At 42.8% G+C, this 17817-nt stretch overlaps 1 protein-coding gene across 7 annotated transcripts in view; it reads right to left on the bottom strand.

Moving 5' to 3' along the window:
- Positions 1-12760: 12760 nt before the first annotated feature.
- nrxn1a (neurexin 1a) overlaps positions 12761-17817 on the bottom strand; it is an 81933-nt gene continuing 76876 nt past the window's right edge. For all 7 annotated transcript variants that reach the window (XM_034708153.1, XM_034708152.1, XM_034708155.1 and 4 more), the window contains 2 exons: positions 16023-16101; positions 12761-15367 (listed from right to left, as the gene is read on the bottom strand). In XM_034708153.1, the coding sequence (XP_034564044.1) occupies positions 15066-15367; positions 16023-16101 (381 nt within the window). In that variant the 3' untranslated portion in view covers positions 12761-15065. The remainder of the gene's footprint in view (positions 15368-16022; positions 16102-17817) is intronic.

The following is a 17817-nucleotide window of genomic DNA, read 5'->3' as shown; positions in this document are numbered from 1 at the left end:
GCTTGTCTTTGCTGTTTGTTTTCCCTCAGGATATACTTAATATTTTTAAACTGCTGACCAGCAAAAAGTTGTCTATAATAACAATTTGTTATGCTCCCTACATTTACACTATAATACAATGTACTGCAAACCTGAAACGTAGCATTACCAATTAGCATTTGAGCTTCTGCACCCAGAGGGTAACGCTACAGGAAAGAGGCTGCTTTGTAATTAAACATGCTTGGATAAAAAATAATTAAGAGCTAATTTTTTTTTACTTGGAATCTCTAAGTGGGTGTTAACCTGAAACTGTAGTGTTGCAGTACTCGAGACCAGTCTTGGTCTCAAGACCGGTCTTGGTCTCAAGACCGGTCTTGAGGGCGCTTATTTAATGTCTCGGTCTTGTCTCGGAATTGAAAGCATTTTTACTTGGTCTTGTCTCGGTCTCGGACTGGGCGTACTCCTTATTTTTTTTCTTTTTTAGTCAGTGACTAGCGTGCTGTGATATTTGCGGTGATGGCATGACACCTGGATAATGTGAACTATGTTTAGATGCTTCTCTGGTGTGTCTACTACATTGCAGGTGGAGCATTACACACAAAAAAACCTTTGCACCTGTGTGTTATAGGCTACTAAAAAAGCAGCTGTGTTGCTTTTGGCACACATTTGCAACACTGTGATTAACTATTGTCTATGATTATATCCTGATATGGTAAAGCAATTAGTGAATGCTTATATGCTATGAAGCAGATAAGCATTTACTGTGTCACCTGATAAGGCTTCTCGATAACAGTAAGATGATACTGAAGGAGGGGCCGTCTGTGATTAGTGGGTTTTACACTTGGTTGATAGTCATACCATGGGAACCAGGCAGAAGCACTTTCACCCCTACATTTACTGTATGCTACAACATTCTTTATAAAGCGTCTTGAGATAACGTTTGTTGTGATTTGGCGCTATACAAATAAAGATTGATTGATGATTGATTATTTTATATCAAGACCGGTCGAGACCACCACTAATGCACTCTGTGTCCCTGTTATTACTGTGATAATAGAAAAAACTAAACTTAAGGAGTCAAAAGAAAGGCAACAAAGACAAAACCAAACCTTCTTTGTTGCTGTCAATCGTTTTCAAAGCAAGCTTAAGTAAAATAAACAGAAGTCTTTTATTTTGTTAACTTTCATGATGATTTTTCATTGATATATATGGTCTTGGTCTTGTCTCGGTCTTGCCCTGCCTTGGTCTTGGTCTTGACTCGGTCTTGATCCCTAAATGTCTTGGTGTTGCCTTGGTCTTGCCTTGGTCTCGGTTAATGTGGTCTTGACTGCAACACTATGACACTGTAAGATGTAAGAGCACATTTACCTTGTTAATGAGTCATAAGTAGCCAAGCTAAAAGTTGCCACTAATAAAGTTAGATTTATCCTTGCTAACACTTCTTGGACATTTTGAAATTGAATTAGAAAGACAGGAATTATATACAGAAAAAAAAAAAACGTTTTGGCAGTTAGACATTTTTCCCCACTTCTCGTTAGTGACTGAAAAGTCAATAAATAGTAAAAATTTGGAAGAAGATTGAAACATATTTCAAGTTAAAAAACATATTCAAAAAGAAATAAGATACTCTTAAACAAAAGCTAGAGTTGGTTTTCAACCCCTCCTAAGGCAACATAACCTTTTGACAATGTGAATAGGTCAAGCCAAAACCTCTGGCCGCAAGACTTGAAGCCAATGCAGAAGTATTAGAACCTGCAGTTTCTTGAGTGTCCACTTGAGGCTGGCTCCGGTACCACCTGAAACCACATACACACAAATAAAAAAAAAGCCGATCTTTACAGCAGAAATAAACATGTTTACAGCCTGGTACAAAAGACGAGCGTAGTCTGGATAGCTCATTTCTCACTGTACGGGCGGTGTATTTTTTCATAACCCAGTTTCGTAGATATTAAGATAACGAGTTTTCCATTAAGAGATGCACAGCTGACTTGATAGACAGGCTGGAACACTGTAGCTGTTGCAGAGGAGGCTCAAAGCCTGCCTCTTTACCTCACACTAACTTGACAGCAGTTAGGTTGAGTTCAACATTTCCAATATGGCTCCCACCAACGATTTGCTCCAAAACAGCGCTTCAGAAACCGATGGGTGACATCACGGATAATATGGCCATTAGTTATACAGTCAATGGAATAGATACACCTGACCTGCCAAGTGGTGTTAGCTTGCAAAACAAGTGTTCAATAGCGTGTTTGTTAAAATGTTTTCACTGCTGTTACAAAAGAGTATTTGCTACAGCTGTATGTAAGACAGCATGTTGCTTATTAGCATTAACTTTGCTGGCTGGTGAGGCTTTATGAACAAAGTTAACTTCAGAGAGGTATCAAAGAAAAGACTGTTTTTTGATCTGTTTAGCTGGCAGTTTTAAGTGCTTGAGCTTGCTAGCCAAACGGTGTGCCAGGAACAAAACCTGGGCCAATGGACAAGAAATATAAAAATGGTGGGACTGAAATGAAACGAGCTATTTAGTGATCAAAAGATGAGTAAATTAGATTGACATTAGGACTACATTCCTTGTATTTAAGCTGATCATCTTCAGCATCAAAGACATAGTAGTCCTGTTGAAAAGTCTTGAATCTGTTCTGTCTCCTGTCTTCATATTTGTGTTGAAATTTCTACTTCACTCCCCACGTCAGCAGGATTGCTAGCCTGCAAGGACACTCTCTCTGTATTCACGTGAACACACTGCGCACACTTCTACACACATGCTTATGTAACAACCTTTTATTTTTTTGCATTTTTCTTCTTTGAACACCTTAACTTCTCCTCTGAGTCTGTACACATCCAACTGCCTCTTTCTTGTATTGATAAAAAGTTCTGTGTTGAACTGTGGGGACTGAATGTAGAGGAACAGGGTTCTTTATGATTTAGTCCAAAGCAGAGAGAGAAATGCAGCCTTGAGTTTCTGACACAACACACGCACACAGACACACACACACACACATACACACACTCTTGAACACAGACACACACACACACACACACACACACACACACACACACACACACACACACACACACACACACACACACACACACACACATACACACACTCTTGAAAAGTTCAGCTTGTACACAAGGCAAGGAATAAGAAACAGAAGAAGGACAGGGAGAAAGACAGACTACAGGTGCACAAAGGAGTGAAAAGGAAGGACTGAGGAAGATCCTTGGCTTTTGTGTGCATGTGTGTGCTGGTGCATGGCATGAATTAAATATTATATTATCAGAGATTATACGAATCTTCTGCTGATTGTTCCACACCTGTGCAGGGGAGGTGTAATGTAAAAAATGTTGAGAATTTTTCGACTTAACAGAATGAGACACCATCCTAGCTCGACAAGCCAATAACTTCACAAAATGAAAAAGTCAATAAACTCTTTGCACTGCGGGTATTTCGACCTGTGAGTAAAACACGGCTGTAACTAATATCATTAAGGATGGATGCACTCAATTTTCGCAGTCAGGTTCCAGGGCTCTGCAATTTCAGTCAGTGGCATGGCGTAATTGTCATATAAGGAGTGGTTATAAAACTGGTTATAAAACAGTCTCAGTCTGAGGCTGATGTCTCTATTGGATGTACAAAGGGAAACAAGACCGTCAGCTCAAAGGTTTGATATTTCTATAAAGTAATTTTTGAGGCCTGTCACCGATGACATCTGCTTAAATTACAAAGTACTGATTTATCACATACCTATGGTCACAATTTCTACAGCAATCTTATCCAGCCTGGCAGGCCAGACTTTTTTGACTGGGGTGGCCACACTGGGGCACTTACTTTAGGGCCTTACCCCAAACCTAGGAGGGTTAACTCCACTAATGACATGTACTCTTACTTGTAAAATAACAGAATCCTAATCTTGAATATCATCTTTAACTTTAAAAGGTAACAGAACAGAGTGGTGACATTTCAACCTGCTGAGCTTTTATTTCTGACGGACTCAAAAAGAAGATGTCTATCCAGATTTACTATTTAAAGCACCAACAAAACAAAATGTTCCACATTGAAATGCAGAGAAGATACTAGCAGCCCAGTGAAACACAGCCTGAATAGTTCATTTCAACATAGTGTAAGTGCTGCCTCTGAGGAGGCAAATAACCAATTATGGTTTAGGATTCCAGGGTGGCTCCGTCAATGTGAACAACTGGTGTAAAAATATTCAAAATTTTAAGATTTAATTTAAGAGAACAAAAGTTATGTGGGGCATACTGAGCCAGTGTTTACAAGGCAAGAACTCAATCCTACATTGACACTCCTCTTCCCAGAAAGTAAAGATGTTTTTTTAAGAAATACTCTATGGGACGTAGTGTGTGGTTTAATTGCATGTTTACAAGGATACCTAGCTTTACTTCTTCATTCTACTGCGGCGCGGAGGTGAATGAATAAATCACAGTCACACAGTTTCAAGAACACTGCTAAAAATTGCTGCTTGCAGCCCTTCTATAGATAAATATTTAGGTCAATCTATTTCCTTATGTACATTGTTGGCTAAATGCCTTATTTTACAATTGTGGAAATCAGAAGCAAGTCCCTCATTTCAGTAATGGCTCAAAGATTTGGGGAATGTTTTGCATATGGAAAGACTGCGATACAAATTGGCTAACAGAGAAAACACTTTCATGAAAATATGGAAGCCTCTTTTGGACAAATGGACAACCTCATCCAACATACCTCTCTCTCAAGCCACCTTGCATTGCGCTTGAACCCTCCTAATGGCTACTCAGATGACACTTACAGTATATTTTTAGAGCTGCCACCAACTCACATTGTAACACCCTGATGCCTACATTTTGTTTTGTTTGTTTGTTCTTTGTTTTTTCTTCTTTCTCTTTCTCGTATTGTATGAATGTATGACTCTTATATTTGTGCTGTAAATTTCCCCACCTCAACTTCTGTCAGCATTATAGCATCTTTCATCTTTCTTTTATTCTTATTTTCTTATTTGTTTCCATTATGTCCTTAATGTTTGTCTTGTTTTTTTGTTGTCTTATCTATGCTAAAAATCAATAAAAACAAAGTGGGGAAAAAAATTGCTGCTTGCTCAAGAAGATGCTCAATACGGATGCAAACAATGTTCCTCTATGGTGTTTGATGTGATGGACTGATACCATGTAATCACCATCAACTGACCTGGCATGCTTATGTAGGTGTCTTCAACTGTTTTTGCTTTGTCATGCATACAGAAACATATTCAAAAACATGCACAGGATTTTTTCCAAAATGGAGAAATAAAATACTTTTTTAAAAACATCTGTAGACGTGTGGACATCCCATCAGAAAAGTAGCGTCTTAGTGAAGAGAAACTCACCAGAGTGCAGAACATTTGGAGTTTTGCTAGAATAAAAATCTCATCTCAATTTGTCTTTGCTTATGCTGAAATAAAATCTTCTCTTTTGATCCTAGCTAAAAAGGAATATTATCTACATTAATTTGAGCACAAGGATTATAAGGGTAGTTACATTTTCTCTTCAGTTTTAACCCATTGTAGTTTTGTGCCATGGTGCCTTATGGACATCACAGCCTCATGGGACCCATGGTGTGGATTTTTTCTATGCAAATGTAAAATTTGACAGTCTGTCTTTGCAACAACCCAATGGATTGGCCACAACTGAGCACTTGAGTTGCTTTTTGTTTACTCTATAAATACAACTCGGCTGTGTGTTTATCTCGGTGCGAGCTGGCTGTGGTCAAGGACAGCACAGTGGCAGATGGCTACAGCCTAACACAAGCCTTTTGTTGAGCACAGACTGTTCAGCAAAAGACAAAAAGGAAAGAGGGAGAGGAACGAAAGGCAGTGAGAGAACTCGACAGTGAGACTTGGGAGGTGTTTGTTGAAATAGCAGGTCCTTGTAGCTCCTCTCACCTGAGGACGCAAACCTGACTCTGCGGTCTCAAAGATCTTTCATCCGGCAAACACTAACTCTGCAGAGACTTATATTTCCCTCACTGCACTGAGTCATACTTCAAAGCACTTCTCAGTTTGCATGAGGGGGTATTTATGTGTGTATATGTCCCAGTTAGACACAGTGGGACTTTAAAAGAAGAAAAGGTGCAGCGTTTCTTACTTTGAAGCAGAAGAAGGTAAAAGAGAAGTCATGTGGAAGAATCTGCTGTTTGTTGATAGTTTGTTAAAAAGCAGAAGGACACATAAGCTTTCTTGCAGACAGAAGAGAAGATCAAAACCTCTTTCATGTATGTCTGTTAAATGTACAGGTAAGCTATGCAAAGCCCAAAGCTGCTTAGCATAGCTTAGCATAGCAACACTGGAAAGAAGGATAAACAGCTGGCCACTGCTCTGGGGCTGCAATCAAAGATTATTTCACTATACTTATACATCATATGAGGTCATATGATCATATCATAAGCGGAGCGACCGCAGGGGCAGAGGGTGCAGTCACCCCAGGGCCCACATTCAGCAGGGGCCCCCTACTGAGCTACTTTTTGACAGGACTGGAACAGCCGATGTCTGTTCCTGTCCACGGTCGGTGTTGTAATTAAAAAACACTCACACCAGAGTAGGATCTATATGCAGATGAAGAGCGCCTTCTTAGCTCTCTTATGGTGAACTGTTGAAGTTTCATTATTTATTTTCTTCATCCTGGTGATTTTTTTGAATCTGGATTTATTTATGTTTTAAAGGATATTTTCTGAGTAGTGACTCACTGCTGGTGAATAAATGTGAAGGTGTAGCAGAGGATGACTGAAGCAGGTGTGAGGTGTTTGTTACTCCTCTGGCACAGTTTAAGTTGTCTTCAGGTTGAAATGTGAAACACACTCTCTCTCTCTCTCTCTCTCTCTCTCTCTCTCTCTCTCTCTCTCTCTCTCTCTCTCTCTCTCTCTCTCTCTCTCTCTCTCTCTCTCTCTCTCTCTCAAAACCTAACCCTAGTCATAACACTAACCCTAACCCTAATCTTAACCCTAACCCTAACCCTAATCTTAACCCTAACCCTAATCATAATCCTAATCTTAATCCTAGGGTTAGTAGGATTAGGGTTAGGGTTCTGATTAGGGTTATGGTTAGGATAAGGGTTAGGTTTCTGATTAGGGTTAGGGTTCAGATTAGGGTTATGATTAGGGTTAAGGTTCTGATTAGGGTTAGGGTTATGAATAGGGTTAGGTTTCTGATTAGGGTTAGGGTTAGGATTAGGGTTAGGGTTATAAATAGGGTTAAGATTAGGGTTAGGGTTCTGACTAGGGTTAGGGTTCTGATTAGGGTTAGGGTTCTGATTAGGGTTAGGGTTAGGATAAGGGTTAGGTTTCTGATTAGGGTTAGGATTATGACTAGGGTTAGGGTTCTGATTAGGGTTAAGATTAGGGTTAGGGTTCTGACTAGGGTTAGGGTTCTGATTAGGGTTCTGATTAGGGTTAGGGTTATGACTAGGGTTAGGGTTCTGATTAGGGTTAGGGTTATGACTAGGGTTAGGATTAGGGTTAGGGTTAGGGTTAGGGTTAGGGTTATAATTAGGGTTAAGATTAGGGTTAGGGTTCTGACTAGGGTTAGGGTTAAGGTTAGGATTAAGGCTAGCTTTAGGGTTAGGGTTAGGTTTATGATTAGGGTTAGGGATAGGGTTATGACAAGGGTTAGGGTTATGATTAGGGTCACAGCAGAACTTTGTTTTGACTGGTCAGCATGGCGGCCATGCGGCCAATCACATGTGATGATATAGGTGATGGAGGGGAGGCTGTGTATCGTGTCTTCTTCTGTTCCCTCTGAGAGGGTTAGGGTTCTTCTCAAAGGCAGGGCAAATTCTCACTGAGAGGAGAAATCGGATCAGCCCATCCAAGCTGAGGCATCTGATGTTTCTCAATGCCAACCTGAGGACATTAATAATGTTTGCTCAAGATTGGTTCTGTTTCTGTTTACATGAGTTGGTTCTGGTTATGTTTGCTCAAGTCAGTTCTGGTTCTGTTTGAGTTTGGTTCTGGTTCTGTTTGAGTTTGGTTCTGGTTCTGTTTGCTTGAGTTCGGTTCTGGTTCGGTTCTGGTTCGGTTCTGGTTCGGTTCTGGTTCGGTTCTGGTTCGGTTCTGGTTCGATTGAGTTTGGTTCTGGTCCGGTCCGGTTCTGGTGCGGTTCTGGTTCGGTTCTGGTTCAGTTCATGTTCTGGTTCTGTTTGCTTGAGTTCGGTTCTGGTCCGGTTCTCGTCCGGTTCTGGTCTGGTTCTGGTCCGGTTCTTGTTCGGTTCTGATTCAGTTCATGTTCGGTTCATGTTCTGTTCTGGTTCTGTTCTGGTTCTGTTCTGGTTCTGTTCTGGCTCTGTTCTGGTTCTGTTTGCTTAAGTTCGGTTCTGGTCTGGTTCTGGTCTGGTTCTGGTCTGGTTCTGGTCTGGTTCTGGTCTGGTTCTGGTTCAGTTAATTTTCGGTTCATGTTCGGTTCTGGTTCCGTTTGGTTGAGTTTGGCTCTGGTTCTGTTTGCTTGAGTTTGGTTCTGGTTCTGTTTGCTTAAGTTTAGTTCTGGTTCTAACCCTAACCCCAAACCCTAACCCTAATCCTAATCCTAATCCTAATCCTAATCCTAATCCTAACCCTAACCCTAACCCTAACCCTAATCCTAATCCTAACCCTAACCCTAACCCCTAACCCTGGGCCTAATCGTAGCCCTAACCCTAACCCTAACCCTAATCCTTACCCAAACCCTAATCGTAGCCCTAACCCTAACCCTAAACCTAACCCTAACCCTAATCCTAACCCTAACTGTAACCCTAACCCTAATCCTAACCCTAACCCTAACCCCTAACCCTAACCCCTAACCCTAACCCTAACCCTAATCGTAGCCCTAACCCTAACCCTAATCGTAGCCCTAACCCTAACCCTAATCCTAACCCTAACCCTAACCCTAACCCTAACCCTAACCCCTAATCCTAACCCTAATCCTAACCCTAATCGTAACCCTTACCCTAACCCTAACCCTAACCCTAACCCTAATCCTAACCCTAACCCTAATCCTAACCCTAACCCTAACCCTAATCGTAGCCCTAACCCTAACCCTAACCCTAACCCTAATCCTAACCCTAACCCTAATCCTAACCCTAACCTAACCGTAACCGTAACCCTAATCCTAACCCTAACCGTAACCCTAACCCTAACCCTAATCCTAACCCTAATCCTAACCCTAACCCTAACCCTAACCCTAACCCTAATCCTAACCCTAACCCTAACCCTAACCCTAACCCTAATCCTAATCCTAACCCTAACCCTAATCCTAACCCTAACCTTAACCGTAACCCTAACCCTAATCCTAACCCTAACCCTAACCCTAATCCTAACCCTAACCTAACCGTAACCGTAACCCTAATCCTAACCCTAACCCTAACCCTAACCCTAATCCTAACCCTAACCCTAACCCTAACCCTAATCCTAACCCTAACCCTAACCCTAATCCTAACCCTAACCTTAACCGTAACCCTAACCCTCATCCTAACCCTAACCCTAATCGTAACCCTAACCCTAACCCTAATCCTAACCCTTATCATTACCCTAACCCTAATCCTAACCCTAACCCTAACCCTCACCCTAATCCTAACCATAATCCTAACCCAAAACCCTAACCCTAACCCTAATCCTAACCCTAACCCTAATCCTAACCCTAATCCTAACCCCAAGCCCTAACCCTAACCCTAATCCTGACCCTAATCCTAACCCTAACCCTAATCCTAACCCTCACCCTAACCCTAATCCTAACCCTAACCTAACCGTGACCGTAACCCTAATTCAACCCTAACCCTATCCCTAACCGTAACCCTAACCCTAATCCTAACCCTAACCCTAATCCTAACCCTAACCTTAACCGTAACCCTAAACCTCATCCTATCCCCAACCCTAACCCTAACCCTAACCCTAATCCTAACCCTAATCATAACCCTAACCCTAATCGTAACCCTAACCCTAACCCTAACCCTAATCGTAACCCTAATCCTATCCCTAACCCTAACCCTAATCCTAACCCTAACCCTAATCCTAACCCTAACCTTAACCGTAACCCTAAACCTCATCCTATCCCCAACCCTAACCCTAACCCTAACCCTAATCCTAACCCTAATCATAACCCTAACCCTAATCGTAACCCTAACCCTAACCCTAACCCTAATCCTAACCCTAATCCTAACCCCAAACCCTAACCCTAACCCTAATCGTAACCCTAATCCTAACCCTAACCCTAATCCTAACCCTAATCCTAACCCCAAACCCTAACCCTAATCCTAACCCTCACTCTAACCCTAACCCTAATCCCAAACCCTAAACCTAACCCTAATCATAACCCTAACCCTAATCATAACCCTAATCGTAACCCTAACCCTAACCCTAACCCTAATCATAACCCTAACCCTAACCCTAATCCTAACCCTAACCCTAATCCTAACCCTAACCCTAACCCTAACCCTAATGCTAACCCTAACCATAATCATAACCCTAACCCTAACCCTAATCCTAACCCTAACCCTAACCCTAACCCTAACCCTAATCCTAACCCTAACCCTAACCCTAATCATAACCCTAACTGAAGTTATGATTAGGGTTAGGGTTCTGACTAGGGTTAGGGTTCTGATTAGGGTTAGGGTTCTGATTAGGGTTAGGATTAGGGTTAGGGTTCTGATTAGGGTTACGGTTAGGATTAGGGTTAGGTTTATGGTTAAGATTAGGGTTAGGGTTAGGGTTATGATTAGGGTTAGGGTTTGGGTTATTATTAGGGTTAGGGTTAGGGTTATGTTTAGGGTCACAGCAGAACTTTGTTTTGACTGGTCAGCATGGCGGCCATGCGGCCAATCACGTGATGATATAGGTGATGGAGGGGAGGCTGTGTATCATGGCTTCTTCTGTTCCCTCTGAGAGGGTTAGGGTTAGGGTTCTTCTCAAAGACAGGGCAAATACTCACTGAGAGGAGAAATCGGATCAGCCCATCCAAACTGAGGCATCTGATTTTTCTCAATGCCAACCTGCACTGAGGACATTAATAATGTTTGCTCCTGTTTGGTTCTGGTTATTTTGGTTCTGTTTGTGTTTGCTTGAGTTTGGTTCTGGTTCTGTTTGTTTGAGTTTGGTTCTGGTTCTGTTTGCTTGACTTGGTTCTGGTTCTGTTTGCTTGAGTTTGGTTCTGGTTCTGGTTCTGTTTGCTTTAGTTCAGTTCTGGTTCTGGTTCTGTTTGCTTGAGTTCGGTTCTGGTTCTGGTTCTGGTTCTGTTTGCTTGAGTTCGGTTCTGGTTCTGGTTCTGTTTGCTTGAGTTTGGTTCTGGTCCGGTTCTGGTCCGGTTATGGTCCGGTGCTTGTCCGGTTCTAGTTCGGCTCTGGCTCGGCTCTGGTTCGGTTCTAGTTCGTTTTGCTTGAGTTTGGTTCTGGTCCCATTTGCTTGAGTTTGGTTCTGGTTCTGTTTGCATGAGTTTGGTTCTGGTTTTGTTTGCTTTAGTTTAGTTCTGGTTCTAACCCTAACCCTAACCTTAATCCTAAACCTAACCCTAAACCCTAACCCTAATCCTAATCCTAACCCTAACCCTAATCCTAAACCTAATCCTAACCCTTTGCCCTTGGAACTATTTGTATTTTAAAACGTATCAATGTAAATACTTCAGGTCTCATATTTTTAGACCTGAGGTTGCCGCTTGCTTACGACATAGAACACTCAATAGAAGCACAACATTAAACAGCATTTTAGCTTCCCACCCAGCGAGACATCAGAGAAAACAGGAAGGAAGAAATTAACATGTTAAATTATTTCCATTATGTTCAATAAAACATGGATAAAACTACCTTCATTTATTTTACATGGGTTATATTCTGGATTACATCTTGCAGTTTCAACTAGTGCGGACTCTGAGAGGGTTCTGGTCCAACTCAGGAAATAGTGTCCTACATAACCCTACATAAATCAGCAAGTTGTCTTTTTTTTAAGTTTTGTCTTTTTAGACAGAAGATAATAAAATAGAACTTTTGGAGGTGGTGTTAAATCTTTCGACAGGTCACTTTTAGTCATTATGCTAAGCTAAGTTAATAGGTGGTGCCAACCTACAAATATCTAGGTGTACACCTGGACAACAAGTTGGACTGGTCCCTTAACACAGATGCACTCTACAGGAAGGGACAGAGCTGCCTCTTTTTCTTAAGGAGGCTCAGATCCTTAGACATCTGCAGAAAGATGCTGCAGATGTTTTATCAGTCTGTGGTGGAAAGTGTGTTATTCTATGCTGCAGTCTGCTGGGGAAGCAGTATAAAACACAAGGATGTGAGGAGAATGGACAAACTAGATTAAAGAGCTGGCACTGTGGTTGGAACCTGGTTGGCCTCACTGGGGGGCTGTGGTGGAGAGATGCACACAGAAGAAGCAAGAGGCCATTCTAAATTACACAGATCATCATCCACTTCACAACTTCTTTGTGGACCAGAGAAACAGCAGCAGTGGACGGCTCATCTCTCTGCGCTGCAGGACTGAGAGATACAGAAAATCATAAATCCCTGCAGCCATCAGGCTTCATAACTCTCTAGCCAATGGGAGATGAGCTGACAGACACATGGATTACTTGTCTTATGTGATTTTTATAATTTTATCTGCCAGACACCTGAATTTCCCCCTTCGTGGATTAATGAAGTACATTCTATTCTATTCTATTCTATTCTATTCTAGTCCACTGGTTATCCAACATGATAAGGTTTTATTATGTATGTGACATGTGAGACGGTTACAGTATTTATGTCATGTGCAGATGGGAGCAAAAACCGATTCACACAAACGCACTCCGGGGTCACTTGGGTAATATTTTATTTACTCGTTAATCTTCAAAACTATTTTTCATAATAAATTTCCACTTTATGTTCATCAAAGAACCGTAACAATAAAAATAAAAGTAAATACTGTAGAAAAATTGTACATATAGAAAATAAACATGGTTAATGAACACCTAGATGTAGAGTCCCATTGGTTGAGACACCTCCTTTTGTTTCAGATGGCAACACAACAGAGAGAGGGAAAAGAAAGCAACGGACACGGAGGAACCGGGGGGAGGGGGCAGAGAGGGAAACATACCGAACAAGAGGAAAACAAGAGAAGGAAGGAAAAGGAGGTCAAAAGGCCAGTTAAAGATGGAGAGAATAAGGGGATATGTTAAGTTAATTTTGACATTATACTTTGAAATCTTACACAAAGTCCTCTTCGTGTCCTTTTTTGCCCTGGTCGATTTGCATGCATCTGACTGGTTGGAAGAACTGAAGGGGCTTGTTCGTGTCATGGCACTGTTTGTATCGATATATCACGGAGCTACAATTCCGGAGAAGCACAGGGCTCAGACGAAGTCCATAATGTATCCCATCAGAAACCCATCTGCCTCGGTTACGCCATGAGTACTGATAAACCAGCCAACTAATAGCGTAAAGACAAAAGGACGCAAAGAGAAACAGAGAACAGGGAGAGCCAATGAAATCAAAGCAACTCATTTAGCCAATGGCATCATGATTTGGAATTTTCTACCTATCAGCAACACATGGTAACATTTACTTTGATCTGTTTTTCTTTTCCTCGGCTGGTTTTTGCTATAAAAGGTGGTTGGTTAGAGCAGGTATAGTGGGCGTGGCCTATTAGACATCAGGCTAGAAAACAGGTCGTGGCCTGTGGTGGGCGCAACTACCCCTTCTTCTTCTTCTTCTTCTTCTACTCCTTTTTCTACTCTTCCCACAAACAAACCTACCACCTCTTGATTGTGTGGGACACGCCGCCACTTCACAGCACAGCTTGGACTCTGGCATGCAGCACACTCGAGATGGTCACACTTTGTCAATGAGGATTTGAACTGAGATTAAATCATTGTTGGATCCCACACACTGAAAACCGTTTGAAGTGTGTTATTTAGGAATACCTCAAGCCAAGGTGGTAGAATTTAAGATGGCGGTGCATCACGGTTTTAACCTCTGGAGTTTTTAACGCGGTATAAATCACACGGAGTAAGATAATTCACGTGCAATAAGACCCCCCCCTCCCCTTCCCAAAAGAGTCTTTACGGCCCAAAATGTTCTTCATATTCATCATTATCATTGCCATAACAGTTATCATAATGGTCTTTGTCATTTTCACCATTGTCTTCTTGTATAGTCTCCAGTCTTTTGAAGATATGGTGGGTCTTTAGCATTGCAGGTATGTGTATGTCTGCATGTGTAGATATTTCAGTGTGTGTGCTGTTAATGTGTGTGGCACCGCTCAACCGGTGTCTGTAGGTAGCATCTGAAGTCTCAAGTATCCTGTCCAGGAAAATATCTCTCAGTTCTTCCACTGATTCTGCCGTTTTGATTTATAGGATGTCGTAAAACAGGTGCTCTGCAGCGTAAAAACAACCACAGCCCATCCGTTACATTAACGGCACCCACCCTGCCTCTGCCTTGTCACTCGTAATTCATCGTCTCTATGTGTGGCGACACCCTGATTTCCTGTCCTGGTGCTGCTGGGGTTTGATTTGGACTGTTGGTGTGCTTGTTTCTTGGGCGTCCTCGGTGCTCCGTCTGCTAACAGGGAGGAAGGCCGACAGAGAAGCTTGGAAGAGACACTTAGTGCTTTTTCTTGGTGCTTTTACATCATCTTTGTTCAGTCTGCCGTGTGCTTCACTTAAAGGCTTCCCGGACCTCTCTGAATCCAACAGGAGAGGTCGTACTGTGGCAGGGGAGTGACTGGACTTTGAATCTGGCTGGCCCCAAAATATTTCTTCACTGGGTGTTGATCTGGTTCTTTTTTTAAATCATCTGGAATGGTGGTTGTTCATAAAACGAGCTTCTCTCAGAGGCTCTTCATTGGTAAATACTGTACAGTAAGGGTCCATGCCCTTGGGCCAGTCTGTATGTGCTTTATGTAAGTGTGTGTGTGTGTGTGTGTGTGTGTGTGTGTGTGTGCTTGAATGTGTGTATGTTTGTGCTTGGCAGCATGTGTGCGGGTGTGATTATTGAAGAGTAAACATTAACATCAGCATGTCTATGTCAGTGTGTGTTTGTATTTCTTTTGAGAATATATCTATTTATGTACATATACCGTTATATATAAAGGCGTATATGTCTGTGTGTCTCGTGCCTCAGACGTAGTACTCCTTGTCTTTGTTCTTCTTGTTCTTGGAGATCTTGGCGATGCCCAGCGGCTTGTCCTTGGTGCTGCCGTTGGGCTGCGTTGCCGAGTTGCTGATGTAGTTGCGACTCTCGTCCACGTGGTAGGAGCCCTCGTCTCGGTTGCGGTACTTGTACATGGCGTAGAGGAGGATGAGGATGCAGAGGGCGGCGGCTGCCACGATGCCCACCACCATGCCCGTGGTGCTGCTGCTCTCCCGCACCACCTCGGACGGACCTGGGAACACCTTCACCTCTGGCAGGGGAGGGCGGGCTGTAGGAGAGGAACGTGAAGTCATATTACAGTGCACTGCATACATTTTTAATTAGGATTACATGTCGGGGTGATGAGTGGAGAGCTGCAGCAAGAAAGCACAATGCATCATCATAATGAATTATTTGACGTGCATTTTGCATAATTCTACTCACTGGCAATGAGAGGCTGCAGCTCAGAGCCAAAGCTGCTCTCATGTTATCACATAATGTGTAAACAGATTACATTACACCATGTTGACAGGAGGGCTGGAGCACAGGTGCACATTATATCAATTTTTATTACACACACTTGACACTTTATGACACAAGCAGACAGAGAGGGCTGCAGGGCGGTGGTTTATGACACTGTATCGAATGATTGTTGGGGAAAGAATTTGCATGTAAAGTCTTTGGAGGAAGGGGATGAGAGAAGAGGAGGAAAAGAGACATTTAGAAAAGAAGTGGGATAAAGGGTGGAAGGTAAGGGATGTGAGGAGGGGAGAGCAGGAGATGCAAGAGATGGAGATGAACACTTGGGAATGATGGAGAGTGTTAGGTAAGCCTGGAGGCAGAAATCTAAGTGGAAATGAAAAATTCATTGTAGCAAGCAACAGAAGGGGAGGAAAGACTGAGTGCTGGGGACACATAGAAAAAAAAAAGTCCTTTAGTCTTACCTGAGCTGGGGTCACAGGGGTCAATGTCTTCATCATCACTGGGGCACTCAGCTGACGCCACAAGGAGGTCATCTGCTGACTGCAAAGAGAAGAAGCAGAAAAAAAAAAAAAAATTAACATACATATGAGACATAAAGTCATTATCTGGAACAGCTCCACTCCCTTACTGTTTGTTTTCTACATGTGAGCACACAGCAGTGATCCATCGCCCACCTGTTCTCCTAACTCTTTCGCATGTTACGGCCCCCAGCAATGGCAGGCGGCCAAAACTGGAGTACCGAGGAGAAGAAGAAGAAGAAAGGCGGAGGGGAGGAGAGAAACACTGAATCCTGTTTGAATCCACGAGGGGAACGACAGTTATCATCTCCTGCTCTCTCGGCCCTCCCCTCCTCCGGTTTCTCTGCGATCCTCTCCATCTCCCATCTGACACTGGCTGGAGCTCATAAGTGTTGGAAAATGTGCAGCATGGGGCCGAGGACAGGAATAACAGCACTTATTTAAAATGAAATATCCCACTCTAAGCTGGATGATTCATTTAAATCTCCTTTATTTCACACCTCTCCATAAGCAGCATGTCAACAGCCCACTTACATTCACCCTCTCACCTACATCAACCGACTGCTGTCTCAACAAGCTGCTCTTTCAGCGCGCCTCGCTCCCTCTCTGTGGAAAAGGAGAGCCCCCTTTTTTCCCTTCTCTCCATCCCTGCTCCTCCTGTTGCCATGGCAACTCTTAAGTTCAGGCTGTTAAAAATGATGGGGAATAAAAAAAAAAAAAAAAAAAAAAAAAGGAAAGAAAGATCCCCCTCAGTGGGGACCTGTGCATTGATTTGCCATTCCAGTAAGAGAGGAGGGGAAAGATGGAGATTGGATTGAGGATGAAATTTAGGGAGAAAAGGAGAGAGGGAGAAGAGGAGAAAGACTTCAAAGTGCTGCGGTCTTTACTTAACACGCTGCTAATGTGCGCCGCATATTCATGAAGTACTGTTAAACATCGCCCGCCTTGACGCTTCGGCATGAGGGATATGAAAGTGTGTGAGAGTGTGTGTGTGTGATTTAACCACACTGGGTGCTCAGTGCCAGCTCTAAATTAAAATTGGATTGTGATGCATTGCAGTGGATGTTAGTAACCCAGAGAATAAAAGAAAAGAGCAGAGAGCAGCAGAGAGAGGAGCTCTAGAGGCGGATTACAAGCAGACCAGAACTGAATCTGAACCGAATCAAAGCGCTAAGTGGTCGATGATGTCTTAGCAGAGAGCTACAGGCAGTGTTTTAAACAGAAGCTCATTAAGCCTCTCCTCCGTCCTCGCCTGCTCGTCTTTGTGGATTACATAAGGTTAGAGAAGCAGGCACTTAGTTTATTCATCTGAAAAAGCCCGCACTGGCCTCGGTTTGGTGTGGTCCTGGTCCTGACAAGTCTGCTGTGGTTTAAGTTTGGCCTGGAAGCATACATTAGGGTTATTGATGCTTGACTCCGTCTCTTTCCTCCGCTGCCTTTCCAATCAGTTCTGCTCACTGGGCTGTCAAATGCTGCTAGGCTGAGCTTAGCCTCTGGAATCCAGCCAGTCAATAAGCCTCACTGCCTTTGCCAGGATCCAAATAGCACGAGAACCAATCAGCCGCAAGGAAACACATCAACCCCAGACTGTCAGCGATCAATGCCGAAGCTACCATGCTCGGTTATTGATCCAAAAACACCTATGTGACCTCAGCCGGGAACTTGATCTGAATCATGATATCAGCTTAGACAAAAAAGAAAGACAAGAAAATTACCCAGGCCCCTCCTCTGATCTGTG

Source organism: Notolabrus celidotus, chromosome 18 (assembly GCF_009762535.1).
Source record: "Notolabrus celidotus isolate fNotCel1 chromosome 18, fNotCel1.pri, whole genome shotgun sequence".
Taxonomy (NCBI): domain Eukaryota; kingdom Metazoa; phylum Chordata; class Actinopteri; order Labriformes; family Labridae; genus Notolabrus; species Notolabrus celidotus.
Note: the sequence above shows the minus strand (reverse complement) of the source record. Positions and strands in the feature narration are given on the sequence as shown.